Source organism: Musa acuminata, chromosome BXJ3-9 (assembly GCF_036884655.1).
Source record: "Musa acuminata AAA Group cultivar baxijiao chromosome BXJ3-9, Cavendish_Baxijiao_AAA, whole genome shotgun sequence".
NCBI classification, from domain to species: Eukaryota; Viridiplantae; Streptophyta; class Magnoliopsida; order Zingiberales; family Musaceae; genus Musa; species Musa acuminata.
Genome location: NC_088357.1, coordinates 40,495,840 through 40,516,443, shown reverse-complemented (window position 1 = coordinate 40,516,443; position 20,604 = coordinate 40,495,840). Strand labels below are relative to the sequence as shown.

The following is a 20,604-nucleotide window of genomic DNA, read 5'->3' as shown; positions in this document are numbered from 1 at the left end:
CTCGAGAGGGATATCGTGATAACCGGACAGACTGGTGTGTTGTATACCCGTCCATATGATAGATGCAGCTGGTCTCATAGCTGCTTGTGTAGGGACACTAGGGATATAGTACAGGTGCTCATTGGAGAATGAGTTCACTGATTGATCCGCTTACGGAATGCTGGATGGTTGATGATGCCTTATTGTCAAACAGTGATTCCGTAGTCCTAGTGGTGTATCTGGTCCTTAGACTTGAGACACCAAGGATGTCCTATATGAGTGCTCCACTCTTTGATACCAGACTTATAGGTTTGGTTGTCCCAGATCTAGTACAGCTGGTCATTGGGAGTGGTAGTCGACCTTACAAGGGCTATTGAGTGTCGATAGAGGATCATCCACTCTCGGCGTCATGAGAGAAATATCTCATGTGTTCTTACTCAAACAAATCCCTAGCCAGGGTCATTCGGGTTGAGGGAGAAAGAGTTCTCCGGGAGAATCCGATTAGAGCGAGACTCGAGTAGAAACCATATGGGTCTGACAACACCATGCTCGATATACGGTCTCTGGGATATTAGATGGATGAGGGACTATAGGTACACGGTAACTGAGGACAAACAGGTCCAATGGATTGGATTCCCCTGTATCGTTTGGGGACTATGGCGTAGTGGCCTAGTACGTCCGTAGTCGATGAGTCGAGTGAATTATTACAGAGATAATAATTCACTGAGTTAGAAGGAGTTCTGACAGGTATGACTCACGGCCAGCTCGATATTGGGCCTAGAGGGTCACACACATATGGTAGGCATTGTGATGAGTAGAGGTTCGGATATAAGATATCCGACGGAGTCCTTGTCTTATTGGATGCAGATCCAATACCCACTAGGGGAGGACCCATTAGGGTTTGACAGGGGACCTCTATAAATAGGAGGGATTCAGAGCCCCATAGGCAAGAGAGCTCTTGTTTGCCTTTCCTATTCTCCTCTCCCTCTCCACCTCAAAATAGGCCTGGAGTTTTGAGGAGCGTCGTCGCAACCCTGCTGTGTGGATCACCGCTAGAGAGGAGGACGCTTGAGTTCCTTCACCCTCTCCTAAGGATCTGTAAGGAAACAGGGATATACGATCTCCCTAGGTAACACAACCTACTCTATACGTAGTTTTAAGTTTCGCGGATTTTGCGCACCAATCTTCGCATGACGAGAACATCTCTTTGGGAATCGGGGATTTTGTTTTCTTGTTCTTCCGTTGCGCATGTGATGTCGCCCCCCATGATTTCCCAACAGCTGCCAGATGATGCGGATGTGATGGCATCTTATCACAAACAGTCATCATGCACCGGTAATAACTTCATTCAATGAACCATTCATCACATTTGCATGCTTAAATAGATACATGGCAGCATGTTTTGTCTTGATTATATATGTTTTTGCTTGAAAAATATAAGCAATGATAGTTCGCAATGCTACATTGCGACCGCTCATCGCATCATGCCAAACTTCCCCAAAATGACTTTGTTTTCATGTGCCATAGCCTATTTTCTATAGACCGCAACCTCACGTAAAACATCAGCCATCTCAATACCCTAGAACCCCTCGAGTGGCACCGAGGGAATAGGGCTTCGGGGTAGTGTCAAGCATTGAATAATCTTCACAAGTTTGCATGTTAACTTGATGGGAACTTGCCTTTGCTCCCGACACCTGGTGAGTAGTTGTTTACAAACTTACAATTGTTTATTTAACCTTCTAAAATCCTTATTTTCTCCTTCCTCTTTTCTCTCTCTTACACTCAAGGTGCTTGCTGAATTATTTATAAAACTTCTCTCTTCATAAGACGTCGAGACTTGTCCATCGCTTATTTTTAAACTAATAAACTTTCTATTTTACACGTCCTTTGGGACCTATACACGGTTGCAACTAGGTTGACCCTTTGCGGATGCATATGTCACAAAGATACCTTATGACTTAGGCAATCCCAGCTAAATCTGAGGAGTTGGCACAAGGGTGCTTCACAACTTAGGCATCTTCAGCTAAGTCCATAACTTTGCCGCAAGGGTGCCTCACGCCATAGTAATTTGAGCAAACAGCAAAGAAACTTTACAATCTCGCTATAGTAAAGCATCATGGTGAACTGAGCAAGACGGGCAAGCTAGACCATTGTCTTAAGCAACCGCAAGTGGGCTACAAGAGCAAACTTGCTCTCATGCTATTGGAGCCATTCTAGAGGAGCGTGGCAGCAAACATAATGAGTGAGAAGTTGCCTACTCTCCGCAAGTGGAAGAGGCACAATCTAGAGTGCCAACTGGGAAAAAGAGCCACAATGAGAGACTTATAGCGGTGAAAACCCAACTAGATATTCTTGAAGCAAGATTGGAGAAACTCTACCAAGGCCAAAGAAGGCTTCTTAGGGTAGAGAGCTTGCAAGAAGAAGTAGAATCTCAAATCGACAATGTCTAAGTCCATAATCGATCGGCTAATGGAAGACACTAAAGACTCTGTGCAACATATGCATGAAGTCATGGCAGAACTCACTTCCAGAGTGACAATGCTCACAAGGGTACTAAATGCGGGAGGGAGCAACACTTGCGTTACACCACCACAAAACTTGAGGGCAATTTGATAAGACCCTAAGGTCTTATCGTGGAAGAAATAGGAGAAAAGGGAATGATAATGATCGCTTCGACGGGATCGGCCTCCTTGATCGCTTCGAGGGGATCAGCCCTCCTTGATCACTTTGAGGGGATCGGCCTCCTAGGGTTTGTCCACATATTATAATAACATTTCATTGATTGATTGATCCCTTTAAAGAAAGGGTTACATCACTATTTATAGAGTTCCACCTAGAGTCCACCAAGACTTGGACTCTTAATAATAAATAAATATTAAATAAATCTCTACCCAACTCTAACTGAACTAAATAGACTCAATAAATAACTAGACTAAACAGACTCAATAAACATTATTCAAAAATATAGAAAAAGGGTCCTAACAGTTCCTCCCTCTTTAAATCAATCTTGTCCTCAAGGCTGAGCAGCATCAATCTCGGGGAGCTTCTCTTTCAGCACTTTAGTCATAGACTATTTATAATGCATTACAACCCGTTGATCAAGTAAGTATGGTCTCTACTTTTTTATAGTGCAAGCAACAGGTCGATGTTTCAGTTAAGTAATTGTTGCAAGAAACTCCTGGCCTTTGCTATCATAAGTTAAAATTCATCCATCAACAATCTTTACTTTGAATCTGTCACAGCCTTCAATGTGGTAAGCTAATCGGGCTGCAACTTTCCTATCCATAAAATTATTAGTGTTGCACGTATCAATCAAAATAGTGACAGGCTAATGCTTCAAAGTTCCTCTGACTTTCATAGTTTGTGGGTTAGCATAGCCAGCCAATGCATGCATTGTATATGTGATGGCTTCAATATCTTCATTAGTTTCTACACCTTCATAATCGGAGTCCAACTCTTCTGCTTTTGGTTCCTCTGTAACTGGCTCAATCATCATATGTTGCCCTTGTTTACATTAGTGCTCCATACTCTACTTTTCAACATAGTGCAAACCTCTTGCTGATCTTTCCTTACTAATTTTTTTCTTATGTAGATGTGCAAATGAGATCGTAGCTATTATAGTGCGAGGTTGACAAGCCTTAACTTCACACCGGATCTCCGGATTAAGCCTTTCAATAAATGTATCCAGAAGCTATCGTTCCGACCAATCTTTAGCTTGATTTGATAATCTTTCAAACATACTATGATATTCCAACACTGTAGATGTTTGATGAATTTTGGCGAGCTGGCAATCAACATTCTCATATTCGGATGGGCCAAATCGAACAAGAAGCCCTCTTTTGAACTTCTCCCACGAAGGAACTCTGTAAATAGTTACATACCAATCGTACCACTAGAGTGCATCTCCATCAAGTTGGACTGAGACTATTTCCATCTTGGATTCTTCTAGAGTTCTGTAAAAATTGAAAAAAATTTCTGCCCTAGAGATCCAACTAGTCATATCTCCATTTTTCCATCTCGGAAATTCCACCTTCATGTGTAAGTAGTTTGTGTCACAATCTTGGAGCATTTTTCCTGTATTTTAAGATCTGTGCAACGTAGAACTTGAACCTCCATTTTGTTGAAATTTGCTGAGGCTCTCCAGTACGCTCTTTTTGAAATCATTAAGTGTTTCTTATAGTCGGTTCTCAATTCTAATTTCCAATGCTTCCATTTGTGCTTTCACCGAGTTATCAGTGTCCATTGCGTAAGACTGTAAATCTGTAATCTCAACTCCTGTTTTTGGTGTTGGTCAAGGGCATCAACACTGTCGATGCGAAGTTGCCGAGGAGGTGGACGCCGAGGGCAGTGCTGTAGTCATTGCGTTGGAGGAAGAGTTGCTACCCTGTTTCTATTGCTGCGTGGGGTGAGAGCGCTAGGGTTGGAAGGCGATTGTGTCGATGTGGCTGCAGCTGCTGTGACCCAAGGAGCGATCACCGAGCAACGGGGTTGAGGCTGCGTGATTGGGGGCAGCGGAGGCAGCGATGGTGGCGTGGTTGGGGGCAGCGTCGCCAACTGTAGAAGTGATGAGGGGGTTGGTCCGCTGGCCGGGAAGTACCGGCCGCGGTCCTTCTCGCTCAAGCAGGGTGGAGCTGCAAGGGGAAGTGGCGGTGGTCGTTCTCCCTCGAGCCAGGGGGAGCGGCGGCTGGGAGGCGAGCGGCGATCGCCACACGGTGGTTGGCAGCGGTGGTGGGTCGGTTAGAAGGCGACGGCGCTCGAGGCGCGGCTGCGATCGACGAGGGGCTACGGCAACAGAGGAAGCTCTGTTTCTGTAGCCGCTGCAACGAGGGGTTGCGGCAACCGGCGGTTGCGGTGGCATTGCCGAGGTTGAGGCTGCAGTGGAAAATAGGAATCGACGGTGGCAGGCTGGGCGGCGAGTGGTGTCGTCGCTGGCTGGGCAACAGCGGTGACGGTGGTGGCAACCGGCGTTCGCAGCAGCAAGAGGAGGATTGCCCTGTTTCGGTCACCAAGGGGGCAGAGCAAGGGGGAGTGGCGGCGGTCGTTCTCGCCCAAGCCAGGGGGAGCGGCGGCTGGGAGGTGAGCGGCGATCGTCGCACGGTGGCTGGCAGCGGTGGTGGGTCGGTTGGAAGGCGACGGCGCTCGAGGCACGGCTGCGATCGATGAGGGGCTGCGGCAGCAAAGGAAGCTCTGTTTCCGCAACCACTGCAACGAGGGGCTGCGGCAACCGGCGACTGCGGCTGCGACCCAAGGGGGGGGGCTTGGTTAGGGTTGCGGCTGGGAGGCGGCGGTGATGGAGCGGCCGGGAAGCAGCAGCGGCGGTGAGGAAGAAGTTGCCTTGCAGCGGCGGTTGAGAAGGGGAGTGGGGCTGCGGCAGGATGAGACGTTGGCAGCGTCATCTCCTAGCAGCGGTGGTGACTCAAGTGGGAGGCCACGGCCACGGTGGACTCTAGCCGGAAGCGGGGCAAGGTCGGTCGCTGGCCGGAGAGCAGCGACGGCCAGCGGTGTGCTGGCCGCAAGCAAGGGAAGCAGGGGTGCATGGCTGCGGCTTATTCTTCTTCTCTCTCTTCTTTCTCTTCTTTCTTTCTTTCTTTCTTTCTTCCTTTCTTTTTTTTTTTTTTTTTTTTTTTTTCTTCCAAAGATGAAGATAACTGCAGCAAGGGGGCAGCAGCGGTGGTGGCAGCTACTGGCTGGGCAGCAGCAACAGCGGTGAAGAAGGGGCAACGATGATCGCTGACCAAGACACAGAGGTTCCTTCTCGGTTGAGAAGGATCGGCGTTCGTGGCTGTCGGCTTCACCCTTCCTCATACAAATTTTTTATGACAACACTGTAGCAAGAATGCCAAGGATCGTCGTTCTGATACCAATTGATAAGACCCTAAGATCTTATATAATGATTGCTTCGAGGGGATCGGCCTCCTTGATCGCTTCAAGGGGATCGACCCTCCTTGATTACTTTACTTCAAGGGGATCAGGATCGGCCCTCCTTGATCACTTCGAGGGGATTGGCCTCTTAGGGTTTGTCTACAGAGTAGAATAACATTTCATTGATTGATTGATCCCTTTAAATAAAGGGTTACATCACTATTTATAGAGTTTCACCTAGAGTCCAATAAACATTAAATAAATCTCTATCTAACTCTAACTGAACTAAACAGACTCAATAAACATCATTCAAAAGTACAGAAAAAGGGTCCTAACACACTTGAGCCTCATTGCCATAAAGGTACTAAGGATTCAAAGGAGTTGAAGAATATCTTGTTTGACATAAAATAATACTTTCGAGCTACAATACCTGAAGATACCAAAGTTTTAATAGCAACCATGTATTTTAAATGGGGATGCAAAAACTTTAATGGTGAATCTATTGGGAGGAGATCCAACATGGTGTTGAGTGGACACATGGGAGGAATTGATGCGAGAATTGAGAACTCAGTTCTTACTCGAGAACATAAAGTTCGTCACAAAGAGGAAGCTTAGACAACTCCACCAAACTACTTCCATTCGAGATTACGTAAAATAATTTTTCAGATTGATATTAGATATAGAGGATATCTCCAAAAAGGATAAACTATTTAGCTTCCTTGATGGCCTGAAGCCATGGGCACAAGAAGAACTACATTGAAGGAATATTATTGATGTGATCGGAGTAATTGCAACCGTGGAAAGGTTCATTGATTTCATTTTCTCTAAGGACTCGGGGAAAAAGAAATAATCTTCAGGAAATCGCCCACCAAAATATTCTTGAGGGGAAAGAGTCCGGGGGTGAACAAAGGAAGTAGAGTTCCCACAAAAAACCAAGCTCAAAAGGCAAGGCCCCAAAACCTAACATATGCTTCTTGTGCAGAAAACCACACATGGTGAGGGAGTGTCCATAGAAACAAGCACTTAACGCCTTAGCAACTTTAATCCACCCCCCTAAATCAGACAAGGGCAAGGTCGTCGCTCTTAGTTTGAGTACAACTGCAACCATGAGGAGTTACAAGGACCCAAGATAGGAAATATGCATTTGTTAAATACTTTACGGGGTCAAGTAGGGGAGAACATAAAGACAAAGTCATATAAAGCAAGGAGTAGTGAGCTGATGTACATGGACATTAAGCTTAATGGCATGTGTGATGGCATAATGGTTTGTTTATGCTAGACACTACTCCGTATATCATGAACGTAAGTGTATCCAAGAGGAAACAAGATGAGGTAAACAATGCATACATGTGGTATTGTAGGCTAGGTCGCACCCATGAGAAAAGAATTCAAAAGTTGTTAAAGGATGGATATCTAGATCTATTTGACTATGAGTCATATGCAACTTGTGAGTCTTGCCTTCGTAGAAAACTAACCAACTCTCGTTTTAGTGGAACTGGAGAGAGAAATACAAAGCTGTTAGAACTCATACATAGTGATGTATGTATATCCATGTCAACTCATGGCATAAGTGGTTACTCCTACTTTATTACTTTTAATGATGATTTTTCAAGGTATGGACATATGTACTTGATGAAGTACAAGTTCAAGGCCTTTGAGAAATTCAAAAAGTATAAGAATGAAGTAAAGAACCAAACTAGAAAGAGTATCAAGACTCTTCAATTAGATCAAGGAGGTGAGTACTTGAGTACATAGTTCACCCAGTTCCTTAAGAGCCATAGGATTCTATCATAATGGACACCTCCTTATACACCTCAGCTTAATAGTGTATCTGAAAGGAGGAATCGTACATTGTTAGATAAGGTGCGGTCCATGATGAGCTTTGTTGACCTACCCATCTCATTTTAAACAGAGTTCCAACTAAGTTTGCAGTGTCTACATTGCTAGTCACAAGTGCCCTATAAGCCAATCATGTAAGTGATGGCACGTGTGACTTGACATGTAATCTTTTTGCTTTTTATTATTAAGTGGCATTTTATCACTTTATATTGATTGTTGCATATATTATTGTAGAGAAATCTAGGAGTGAATTCACATGCGCAGCGGAAGAATATAAAATAAAATCTCTAAATTTTCCAAAGATGTGTTCGTCATTGTACGAAGGGATGAAGGAGGTCAAGTGTCATAGGCCACTACACCATAGTCCCCATGAGGTTAAGTGTACCATGCCCGATATATGGTCTCTAGGGTATTAGATTATTAAGAGACAATAGATACATGGTAACTAAGGATAGATAGGCCCAAAGGATTGGATTCCTATGTATCATCTAGGTACTACGACGTCGTAGCCTAGTACGTCAGCAATCGACAAGTCGAGTGAATTATTATGGAGATAATAATTTACTAAGCTAGAAGGAGTTCTAATAGGTATGACTCATGACTAGCTCGATATTGGGCCTAGAGAGTCACACACATATGGTAGACATTATGATAAGTAGAGGTTCAGATATGAGACTATGGCATAGTGGCCTAGGACGCTTAACCTTTTTCATCGTCTCTTACAAATCTGCAAGAATTCAAGGATATATAATTTCCCTAGGTAGCACAATTATCTTACGTGTGGTTTTGAGTTTTATGAATTTTGCACGCCAATCTTCGCACAACGATGAACAGATCTTCGGGAAATTTAGCGATTTTGTTTTTTATTCTTTCACTGCACATGTGATACGCCCCTAGATTTCCCTATAGTGGTATTAGAGCCAAGTTATTCGTGCAATATATTGGTTTTGAACTGTATATGTTATATTTTAGAGAAGCTTTTGACATCAAAATTGTTGATTCAATAGCGAGAAAGGGTAGCAATTATTGCTGCCCTTGTAGATGGCAACTTGTTGCCATCTGCATGTGTGCGGCCACTTGCAACGGTGGTCGCAAGCAAGTGGCACAATGCTGCCACAAGCGTAGGCGCAGCAACTATTGCTACACATAGGCGCTGCACTTGCAACAGCAAGCCGACAACCTACTTGTAGTAGGCTTGCGGTTGGCCGGGGTTAGCAACCCATAGATGCCCCACCTATGAGTACTACCTGTGGGCATAATGCCCACAAGGGGGTAGCGCCTGCGGGGGTAGCGCCACCCATAGGGGCTATCACCACTTGTGGGCACAACACCCATAAGGCAACACTGCCCGTGGGTAGAAGCACTCGTCGGTAAGGGCCACCACCAGTAGGGCTGCGACAGTCACAATAAGCAAAGGTTGGGAAGGGAATTATGTTTTTGGGCAAAATACCATTTTTTTCCCCCTTGAAATAAAATATCGCTCGTAATTCAAAAAATTTCCTACATGTCCCTTATTTCAAAAAATATTAGTTAATTAAAAAGTTTAATTAATTATTATTAATATTATCTAATAGTCCTACATAATGATATTTACATATGATAATACAGATGGATGATCATATACCATATGATGTGTTTGTACTTGTGATTATTATTATTGGGGCCTATGAGCCTCTATTTTATTTCTCACTTGTTGTCGAGCCTGCGTGTCTGTAATTAAGTTGTAATCACACGAGAAGATGCAGCGAGAGCGTGGAAGCGATAGCGGGACACATGAGGTCGATACGGACGATCATGAGGCATGGAGATACGTTGAGATGCCAATAGAACCGATAAGGATGAGATGGACGATCACAAGATATGGAGATGCACCACTGCACACATAGATCTCGATATAAGTGATTACGCCCATTGGCTCGGGCCTGATCATATTAGGCTGTGGCTCATGATCATTTGGTGTGATTGCTCATGTGATGTATGATTGCTTGTATACCTACTAGATATGTATATATATTTGCATGTGATATAAATATTGTTAGGATCAAGTTGGCACTAGGGGGGGAGGGGGGGGAGGGTGAATAAGTGCTATCACAAAAACAATATTGATTCAAAAATCTTGTTCGATAAAAGCCAATATCAGAAATGAGCTTTACTTCGAGTGCACATTCATAAGCATAATGAAAATGGTAAGCAAGTAAATCAGCTCATAATATAAATGAAAAGTATGAAAGAAATGCAAACTGAATTTTATAGTGGTTCGGTCGTCGTGACTTACATCCACTCTCGATTTCTCTTCACTCGAAACCATCTGCTTCCACTATCGATCTTCTTTCAATGGGTAAAGATCAACTACTCTTACAACTCTTTCTCCTTTTCACAAGCTTAGTAGAGAACCTTTACACTTCTCTTTTAGACCTCACTCATCCCTTAGAAAACTTCTAACTCTATAAGAAAGAGACTCTTAATCCTAAGAGAGTTTCTAATTTTTCTCAAATATTCTTTCCCCCTTTTTAACTCAGTTTTGTGCTTTGCCAAACAGAAATATCTAGGGTATTTATAGACCCCAAATGACTTTTAAAATAGAGCCAAAAAATATCTCATATTGGGTTTCCCGGGTCCTAACGATACTACCGCTTGTACTGGGCAATACCACCGCCTACTACACTAACACTATACAGTACCACTGTCTAGACTGGCGATACCACCACTAGTACACTCTGACACTGGGCGGTACCACCACTCAGTCTGGTAGTACCACCGTGTTAGAACCCTTGTAGATTCTAAACTTGGGGTTGATCTCTTTAGGGGATCGACCTCCTTGGAACTCTATAGGGGTTCCTCCCTTCAAGTTGTTACTCAAAGGCTGCAAAAAAGATTCATCTATTACTTCTCAAAAGAGGATGAATTCATGACTATTTATAGGGTTTCTAAATCCTAACTCCTAATAGGACTCTTAAGACTCCTACTCAAGACTCCTATTCCTTTACAACTCCTAATTCTTCTTTAAGAAATAACCTTCAAACCCTAGTTGGCCTCTTCACCTCTTTAATAGGGTCAGCTTAGGTAGATTTTATATGAATACCCCTCTCAATTAGGACTCTCCTAGCTAGAGTCCTAATAGACCCGCCCTCTTTAAATTAGCCTTGTCCTCGAGGATGACGATCCATGAATTTTGGGAATTTGATCTCCAAGTCATCATAGTTCTCCATAGTGGCACCTTCTGCTAGTAAGTTCGCTCACTGTATTAGCATTTTAGTAGTGGGTCATCGTTGTCGAGTCATGATCCATCGATTAATAATGGCACTCGATTGGGTCGGGAGTTCTCCTTGGGTAGTTATATTTGGTGGATGGCTTTAGGCTATCTCTAAGCACCTATTCACCACTTTCCTCTAGCCATTGGTTTGTGGGTGATACGCCATACTCCTTTTCAATTTAGTATCCAACATCTGGAATAACTCTGCCCAAAATCTACTCATGAAGATGCAAGTAGTGTAAGCATAAAATCTGTAATTATGTTATATCTGAAATACGAAAATAACTTATATGCCATGATTGAAATCAAGTGCATAGATCTAATTTAACGATGCGTACCCTTTGATGTCATCTGTTTAGAGATCTCATTTGATCTGCTAAGCATCGTCTTTGATCCAAGATTGCTTCAAGCACTGTCTTTAATCCAAATCTACTACAGAATCTATAAGGAGTGTAAGGAATAGATCATTTCTCCTCTCTTCCTATCCTTTCACAAGACCCACTGAGATTGATGGATTTTGGGGAGAAAGGGTTTGCGTCTGTATGTAATGTGCTAATGCTCTCTCAACCCCCTAGAGGTCCTATCCTTTTATAGGCGAGAGCAGAGGGTCTATGATAAGATCTCAAGATATTTCCTCCCATCAAAGTTATCTCTCAAGGAATCGTTTCGTAAGTGGACTTCTATTCTATTGGCTAAAATATTTCAACAGAACCCAATTAGTTATATATCTTATCCAATTATAAAAGGGCCATAAAATTTAACATTCTCCCACTTGGCCCATTAATTGATAAGATATAAAAGAGATATTCAAAATCAAAATAAACAAAATAAAATTTGTTTGAAAATTTTTTTTTACCTAATTGGATTCCAAAGATTTTTTGAAAAAGCATTTTATACATGGCCATGTTTTAAAATAAGCCAATAAGTCCAATAAATATAATAATACTATATTAAGTCCAACTATCAATGTGAGTCATAGCGGTTATATTTCATCAATGTCATACTCCCTTCTACGTACCACAACATTGTTAGTCTTTCCTAATATAGTTCATAATGACCCATGTAATTTGTCTTGTTAGGATAATCCTGTTATTACATTCAACCATAATATGCATAAACATAAATGTAAACAAGATAATAGAAACAAATAACTTTAATTAAGCAAGAAGAATGTCAATAATAGCATTCACATAAATATGCATCACCATATCCTTTATGACTTGCTCACAAGCCTCATTCTAAGAACATGTTCTTTGAATATTTTACACTGTAAAGCTTTTGTCAATGGATCATCAATAATCATAGTAGTGCTCAAATTCTCAATTGACACTTGTTGTTTCTGTACTCATTCTCTAACCATCAAATACTTTATCTCAATGTGCTTGGAACCACTAGAGTACTTGCTATTCTTAGAGAAGAAAACTACTACAGTATTATCATAAAATATCTTCAGCAGCCTGACAATTGAGTCGACCACACCAAGTTCCAAGATAAAATTTTACAGCTATAAAGCTTGATTTGTGGCCTCAAGGCATGCCATAAATTCAGCTTTCATTATTGATGATGCAATAAGCGATTGTTTTACACTTTTTCAAGAAATTACCCCACCAGCTAACATAAATATAAATCCTGAAGTGGACTTCCTACTGTCGAGGCAATTTGCAAAATCAGCATCTGAATATCCTATCACTTCAAGCCGATCTGATCTCTTGTATGTGAGCATATAATCTTTTGTCCCTTGCAGATATCTCATCACTTTCTTTGCAGCTTTCCAATGTTCCATTCCTGAGTTGCTTTGGTATCTTCCCAGCATTGCAACTACAAAACTGATATCTGGTCTTGTACATGTTTGAGCATATAATAGACTTCCAATTGCGCACCCATAAAGAATATTCTTCATTTGAATCTTTTCTAAGTCATTTCTTAGGCACTGGTTTTGACTAAATTTTTCACCACTAATAATAGGTACATCATTGGCTAAGCAAAACTGCATATTAAATCTTTCCAAGATATGATCAATATATCCTTTTTTAGACAATTCTAATAATCCTTGAGATATATCCCTGAATATCTCAATACCAATAACATAGGCTGCCACATTCATATCAACCATCTTAAAGTTCTTGTTGAGAAATATCTTGGTTTCGTGTAATAAACTAAGATCACTACTGGCAAGTAAAATATCATCCACATATAAGACTAATATAATAAACTTGCTCCTACTTACCTTCAGATATATACACTGATCAACAGTGTTTTCCTTAAATCTGAAGGAAGTAATGGTATTATGAAATTTTATATACCATTGTCTGGAAGCTTGTTTAAGGCCATAAATGGATTTCTTAAGTTTACAAGCCTAATTTTCTTTTCCCTTTTCAATGAATCCTTTAGGTTGTTCTATATAGATTTCGTCATTCAGATCCCCATAATGTTATTTTCACGTCCATCTGATGCAACTCAAGATCATAATGAGCTATCAATGTCATGACGATTCTTAATGAGTCCTTTCTAGAAACTGGAGGAAAAGTCTCATTGTAGTTGATGCCTTCCTTCTGAGAAAAACCCTTGGCCACAAGTCTGGCTTTATATCATTCAACATTGCCTATTGAATCGCATTTTCTCTTAAAGACCCATTTACAATCAACTCTTTTACAATCATTGGGCAATTCAACGAGATCCCAAACACCATTCTGGACCATTGATTTTAACTCTTCTTTCATTGCATCATACCATTTTTCAAAATCGTTACTTTCTATAGCTTGTGAAAATGATAAGGGGTCTCTTTTTATTCCTATATCATAATCTGATTCTTATAGATATATCACATAATCATCAGAAATGTCATATTTCCTTTTCCTTTAAGATCTTTTCAAATCTATCAATTTTGATTATTCTACAATATCATCAGCAGCGACATTAACATCATGTGAGAGTTTTTCGATGTTATTTTGTTGTTCACCCTCATCAATACTCTCATTGATTTGAGGAACAATAATTTCTCGAATAGGAGATGATATGAGAGAATTAACTTGAATCTCCTCGATATCAAAATTAATCCTTCGAGATTTTTTCACTCCCACTGATTTCACTATTTTCTAGGAATTTTGCATTACCAGATTCTACTATTCTCATACTATGATTAGGGCAATAAAATCTGTATCCCTTGGATTTTTCTAGATAACCAATAAAATATCTTGAAATAGTTCTTAGATCCAATTTCTTTTCATGTGGATTGAATACTCTTATCTCTGCAGGACACCCCCAAATATGTAAATGTCTTAGACTAGGCTTTCTACCAGTCCATAACTCAAATGGAGTCGATGAAACTAACTTACTAGGAACCATGTTCAAGATGTACATAGCTGTCCTAAGAGCTTCACCCCATATCGACTCAGGTATAGAGGAATAACTCATCATGCTCCTAACCATATCCATCAGAGTACAATTTCGTCTTTCAGCAACACCGTTCTACTGTGGCACACCTGGTAATGCATATTGAGCACAAATACCCCGTTGTTATAGGAATCTAGCAAAAGAGTCAATATTCTGACTAGATCCATCATATCTGCCATAAAATTCACAACCTCTGTCAGATCTGACAATTTTAACTTTTCTATCTAATTGTCTCTCAACCTCATTTATGTATACTTTAAGAGTATCAATGGCTTGAGATTTTTTATGTATTAGATAAACATAGTCATATATGAACAGATCATCAATAAATGTGATGAAATATTTTTCTCCACTAAAACAAGGAATATGAAGTGGTATGCAGATATCAATATGAATAATATCAAGGAGTTCTTTACTTCTTATGGTATTTTTCTTTATATGTTTAGTTTGCTTTCCCTTAATGCAATCTATACAAATATCAAAATCAATGAAGTCTAAATGTTTCAAAATATTATCCTTCACTAATCTTTCAATTCTTTCCTTGGAGATATGCCCCAATCGTCTATGCCACAATATAGAAGATTTTTTATTATTGAAACTATGTTTCAATCCAACACTTGATTGCAAGGTTATTAATGTCTTTGCAAACTCAAGATCCAAATTAATTCTGTACAAACCATCACACAGAATTCCAGAACCAACTTTTATTGAATCATAAAACATGTTGAGTTTGCCACTACTAAAAGAAAGACAATATCCTAACTCATCAATTCTAGAAAGAAAAACTAAATTTCTAAAAATTGTAGGGACATAACATGTGTCAACAAGATCCATCAAGTGACCCATCTCTAAGTGTAGATGATAAGTTCCCATTGATATCACTTTCGCTTTAAGACGATTTCCCATAATGATGAATCTTTCATGTTCTTTCGGTTTCCGAATTGAAAGAAAGCCTTGCATGTTATTTGTAACATGAGTTGAAGCACCAGAATCAATCTACCAAGTGTTAGAAGGAACTTCCGTAATATTTGATTCGAAACATATAAAGATCGAGTTAATACCTTTCTTTTCGAACCAAGTCTTGCGTTTAATGCAATCGTTCTTCACGTGTTCTTTCTTGCCACAAAAGAAGCACTTTACAGTAAACGCTTTCTTTTCATTAGTCTGTTGAACATTTCTAGACCCGACAAGTTTCTTTGATTGATAATACTTCAACTTTCTTTTCTTATTACCAACTCCTTGAGTAGTTGTCATGACATTATATGAACTTTCCTGCCTTAATCTCAATTCTTCCTGGACACATATGCTAGTCAACTCATTCAAGTCCCACTTATCCTTATTTGTATTGTAGTGAATCTTGAATGGGCCAAACTAAGAAGGATGAGAATTGAGAATAAATTACACGAGAAAATATTCATTAACATTCATGCCTAATGTTTTAAGTTTTGCAGTTTTGTCAACCATATTGAGGATGTGATCCTGAATTCCTCGAGTGTCATCATACTGAGTCGTAATCAGTTTTTTCATTAATGTGTCAGCCAATGACTTATTAGCAGATTTAAATATATCTTCAATAATCTTTAAATATTCCTTTGCGCTAGTTGCAATCGGTAATGAAGTCTTTATGTTATTTACAATTGTCATTCTTATAAACATTAAACTAAGTCTATCAGATCTTTTCCAAGCCTTCATTTTATTAACTTGTTCTATAGTATTTTCATCGGTCAAGTCTGTAGACTTTTCAACAAGTAATGCTAAATCAAGATCTAATACACCCGGTGTGAATTGTACATGCTTTAACCATTCTAAATAAACTGATCCATATAGTACAGGGATACTAGATGCATAAGAATGTATACGTGGAAGTAAAACGTAGCTACATGAACTAAAGCTCAAAAAATATCGATGGGAATATGCAGTGAAAGAGAAGGAAGTGTCACTGAGGCCTGACACTTCCTATGCCATTGCAAACCCCATTGATGACTTTGCCTGTATCTTCACAGTACGATAAGCAACCAGTATAGTAGACATAGGGATAGGGGCCGTCGGCCGTCTGCTGGCTTCTTAGATATGCCATTGAGTTGCAGCCGATAAGAGTGAACTTATTGCTGCCGTCGGAGATCTTGTATATTCCATTGACATCGAAGCTTTTGGATGGTAAGTTGGAGTTGGTGCTCTCCACGGCGGTCTCGTTGTAGCACTCCCAACTTACTTGAGCCTTCACGCGAGACTGGCCGTGCAGCAGCGAGATCTCGGTCACCTCGATGTCGCTCGTGCCGAGGAAAGCTATGGGGGAGTTGCCATCCGAGCGGTCGCATGTGATGGCGAATCCATCTCTGTAGCAACCTGGCTCGATGCCGAAGGGATACTGGACAAGCACTTGGCCGCACTTGTCCGAGCAGTTTGAGGTTTCTGCATTCGTCGCTGCTGCTGCAGCTGCTGCAAGTGTCAGCAGCATCCGAAGAACTGCGTCTCTTGGTCTTCTCATCAGATGGACGGAATCAAAGAGAGATTTAGCCTGGTGAAGAATGAATGGAGATCCTTTCTGTGTTAATAAAGAGGCACGCCGGAGTTTTGGAGCTTCGGAGAATGCTATTTCTTCTCCGTGATCTCACTGATCGTCCTCGTTGACTGCAGAAGTCAATGTATCCACATGGATAAGAAGGCGTTAGAAATCGGTCCTGATTTCACATTATCTGATGCCTTCGCCAAGCTCGTAACTGTTGCAGTTTTTTAATTGGCGTCATTGTTATCATTATTTGTAAATATAATTAAAATTACTTAGATACCCTTTAACTTAAGTCTTTTTATTTATTTATTTAATAGTATATTTATGTCGATTTTGATATTAAAAGATTTAACTTGAGAAAGAAAATGATTCGTCTACTTTTAAATATAATTAAGATTCTTAAATATTTAAATATTTCTTTTTATTATTTGATATTAGCATCTATCATGCAGTCACTTCTTTCTTTTGGCTACACTCTTTTTTCCTCTGTTACCCTTCTCATCTCCATCCAACCATCATTCTTTCTCCATCCCATCTCTTATAAATTATTTATCTCTATCTATCCTCTCACAAATCCTATCTTATTTATAATATATCTTATCTAATTAGATAGGATAATTTAATTTACCAATCTAACCTCTTCATAAGATCTTTTGTATCATTATAATAACGATATGGAGATAATTGTTCTATTAAGTGCAATCTATAGGGACGAATGTAATTAAATTAATACTTTGTAAGTCTTACTCAACTATGTGATGTCCTTAATATTCTACATCCCACTTCAAGCTTGAATCAGTTAGGTCCACAAGCATCGTAGAGTACTACTTCCTGATTTTTGTGTCATAATAATATATGGTTGCCCATCAATTAGCGACTCAGTCAACTCTCCTTGTTTCCAGGCATGCGAATCACAAATTTTTGATTTTTTTCTTTTACTTTTTTTATTACATCAGATAGTTGATATACGTGATGCTTGGATTCAAATCAAACATCCATCACTTATGTAATAATGTATAAATCAATTTGAATATCGGATACAATTTAATTCTTCTTTGAATTAGACAACAAGCATAGAAAATATTTCTTTTGATCCTAATTTGGACTTATGGATGACAACAAAATGGGTGGGGATGTTTTAGTAAAGATATAATATTTTTCTAATTTTTTCTCAAACCTAATTGTTCTACATGTTCTTTTTTCAAGAAAAAAACACTAAAACATTATATTAAAACACTATAACATTCACCCATCTCAGAAAACAAAAACATTCAAATCTACAATAAAATAAAAAATAAGAGTGTATAATGTTTCTAATATGACAAGTCAATCAATTTGAAGCCTTGTTGCTTTCTGAACAAAATTTTTTAAGATATGCATAATGTTTCTAACAAAAATCAAAAATTTTTTAAGATGTCAATTAAGCTCATCGAGGTACATGTTGATCCCAATTTATTTGGAAGCCTTTGAAAATAATGATGAATCAAGATAATGGTTTCGAATTAGAATCCAGTTCTAAAAGTTCGATTCTAGTTTTTAAAATCTAGAATCAAAATATCCATCCAAATGATTAATTTTATTTATTTTGATAATTTAATAAATAATTAAGTAGAGGAGTATTTTAAAAAATATAAAAATTAAAAATAGGAGATTCCGGTTCGAAGCCGAAACCATCGATTTCTAAACTGAAAACAGGAACGCGTGGAAGGTATCAAATTCTACATAACCAAAACTACTAATTATAAAAAAAGGAATCGTCGATTATGAAATCTGTAGGACTATCCTCAAGTACTTGCATAAATCAAAGACCATATAGGTAGAATCAAGCTCACTATCTCTAGATGAAATCCAAAATTTATCACAATTTAATTTAAACTAATCGACCATTGAGTCTGTGTCCACAACATCACATGCCTTCTACGTCATACATGAATGAAGTAGGAAATAGAGCTGAGGTCACATTTGGAGCGTACTGTGAATCACGCGCAGCCGACGCCGAGTCCATTGTAGGTGGCAGTCAGCCGCTTTGCGTTTCCCGGAAGAGTCATTTTCTTGGGTTTGCTGCTCCGTCGAAATCACTCGATGTTAAGTGCAGCGTAATTGCCCGGTGATGGGTGGCGACCATTCAAACTCGGCAACCTTTGAACCGCCGGATATTAATCGTAACGACAATTCCTCGATTCCTTTCCTATTAGATTAAAAGGTATATTTTGTATTGGTTTATGTTAATGCTAGAATAAGAATCTAACCTCAAAGAAAATATGTTCAAATGTTATAATTTTAAATATAGAATTGATAAAATAACGTGTAAAAACGTGTGTTTACAAGTATTTCTTCATTTCATATAAGTGTTCAAATTAGTTATTCAAGATATAATCATATCCTACATGCACATATATTATGAGTCAGAAATATTAATGGATAAATAAATCATAAAAATTAAAAAATCCAAAGTAAAAGTTTGGAGAGTAAAAAATATCGATAAATAAAATAGTTAGGAAGTGAACTATAAATAATCATTTTCATCCCATCAAAGACTAACGTGGCAGCCTAGAGTGCAGCACGAAGAGTATTTAAGTAACTTTAGTTTTTTTTCAGAAAAAAAATTTAAAAAAATTAAATGGCTTACCTTCCGATTGCCTATAAATAATGTGTTTGTTTTCTGTTTTAAATATAAAAGTATCAATGATATACTTGAATCATTCTTATCCGCTTATTAAGCAAATCATTTAGAGAAAGATATTTTATAAAAGAATAGAAAGTATAAATAAGAAGGTGGATAAAGAAAACAATTATTCTATAGTTACTTTTTAAATAAAAGATGTTCGAATTTTAATTACGTCAATTTAAGTTATAGTAGTCTTCCAAACCAAACCAATAGTTATGCATGCCAAGAAAGGAGCAAAATTTCAACTTAAATTATGTTTCTTAGATGCTTCACAAACTTCAATATCAAACTTAAATTATGGAGCCAATGTCTCGAGATGGATATATTAAAATCAAAATATTGTGAATTCATCAAGTATTTTTACTGGTCGATAAATCTATTATGAGGATATTTGGTCGCCTATTATTGTAAATAAGGAGAGATCTTAGTAATTTAGATGCATTTAAAATGTGAGATGATTGAGTCATCGAAATGTTTAATTGTACATTTTATGTCATATTCAATGAAAAAAAAACCGACCTATAACAATGTCACAAATGGAATTGTGATTTCAAATATCATACAACGTGATTGCATAGTGTAGTATATATCTAATAGTTTTGGAAAGAGGATTTTGGGTTTATATAATAGAAGATGGTTGCCGTGGTGATATATTATCAATCTTTTAGTAGATTATTCAATATGATATTTCAAAAGTTGCTAAAAGAATTTGATAATTGTTTTTTATCCAAATCCTTTTTAATTAAATTGCATATCTTTCCTTTTGTCCAAAAAAAAAAAGGGTTGTGTGCATGTCACCGGGAGACGTACTACCGAGGAATTATTGAAAGATAGCTTTCCTATGATAGCATAACACCAGCAAATCTAAGTTTGGTGGGAAGATCATTTTGTGAAATGATATGGTGTTAGGATCAAGTGCAACATAAATTTCTCTTCTCAAAAAAAAAAAAAGGACATGATAATATATTTTTTTAAATAACTTTACAACTAAGATAGTAAATGAGTAGGTTAAAAAGTCTTAGAATTTTTTGGCGAAATTAAGAGTCCAATTCACAACAATATTACCCTCTTTAAAAAGAGATATTTGAAAATTAATGAATA

The 20,604-nt window shown here is 38.7% G+C and overlaps 1 protein-coding gene across 1 annotated transcript; it reads right to left on the bottom strand.

Moving 5' to 3' along the window:
- Positions 1-16,262: 16,262 nt before the first annotated feature.
- LOC135649067 (wall-associated receptor kinase 5-like) lies at positions 16,263-16,784 on the bottom strand. Its single transcript, XM_065167165.1, has one exon. The coding sequence runs from the start codon at positions 16,782-16,784 to the stop codon at positions 16,263-16,265; it is 522 nt and encodes a 173-aa protein (XP_065023237.1).
- Between the last annotated feature and the right edge of the window lie 3,820 nt (positions 16,785-20,604).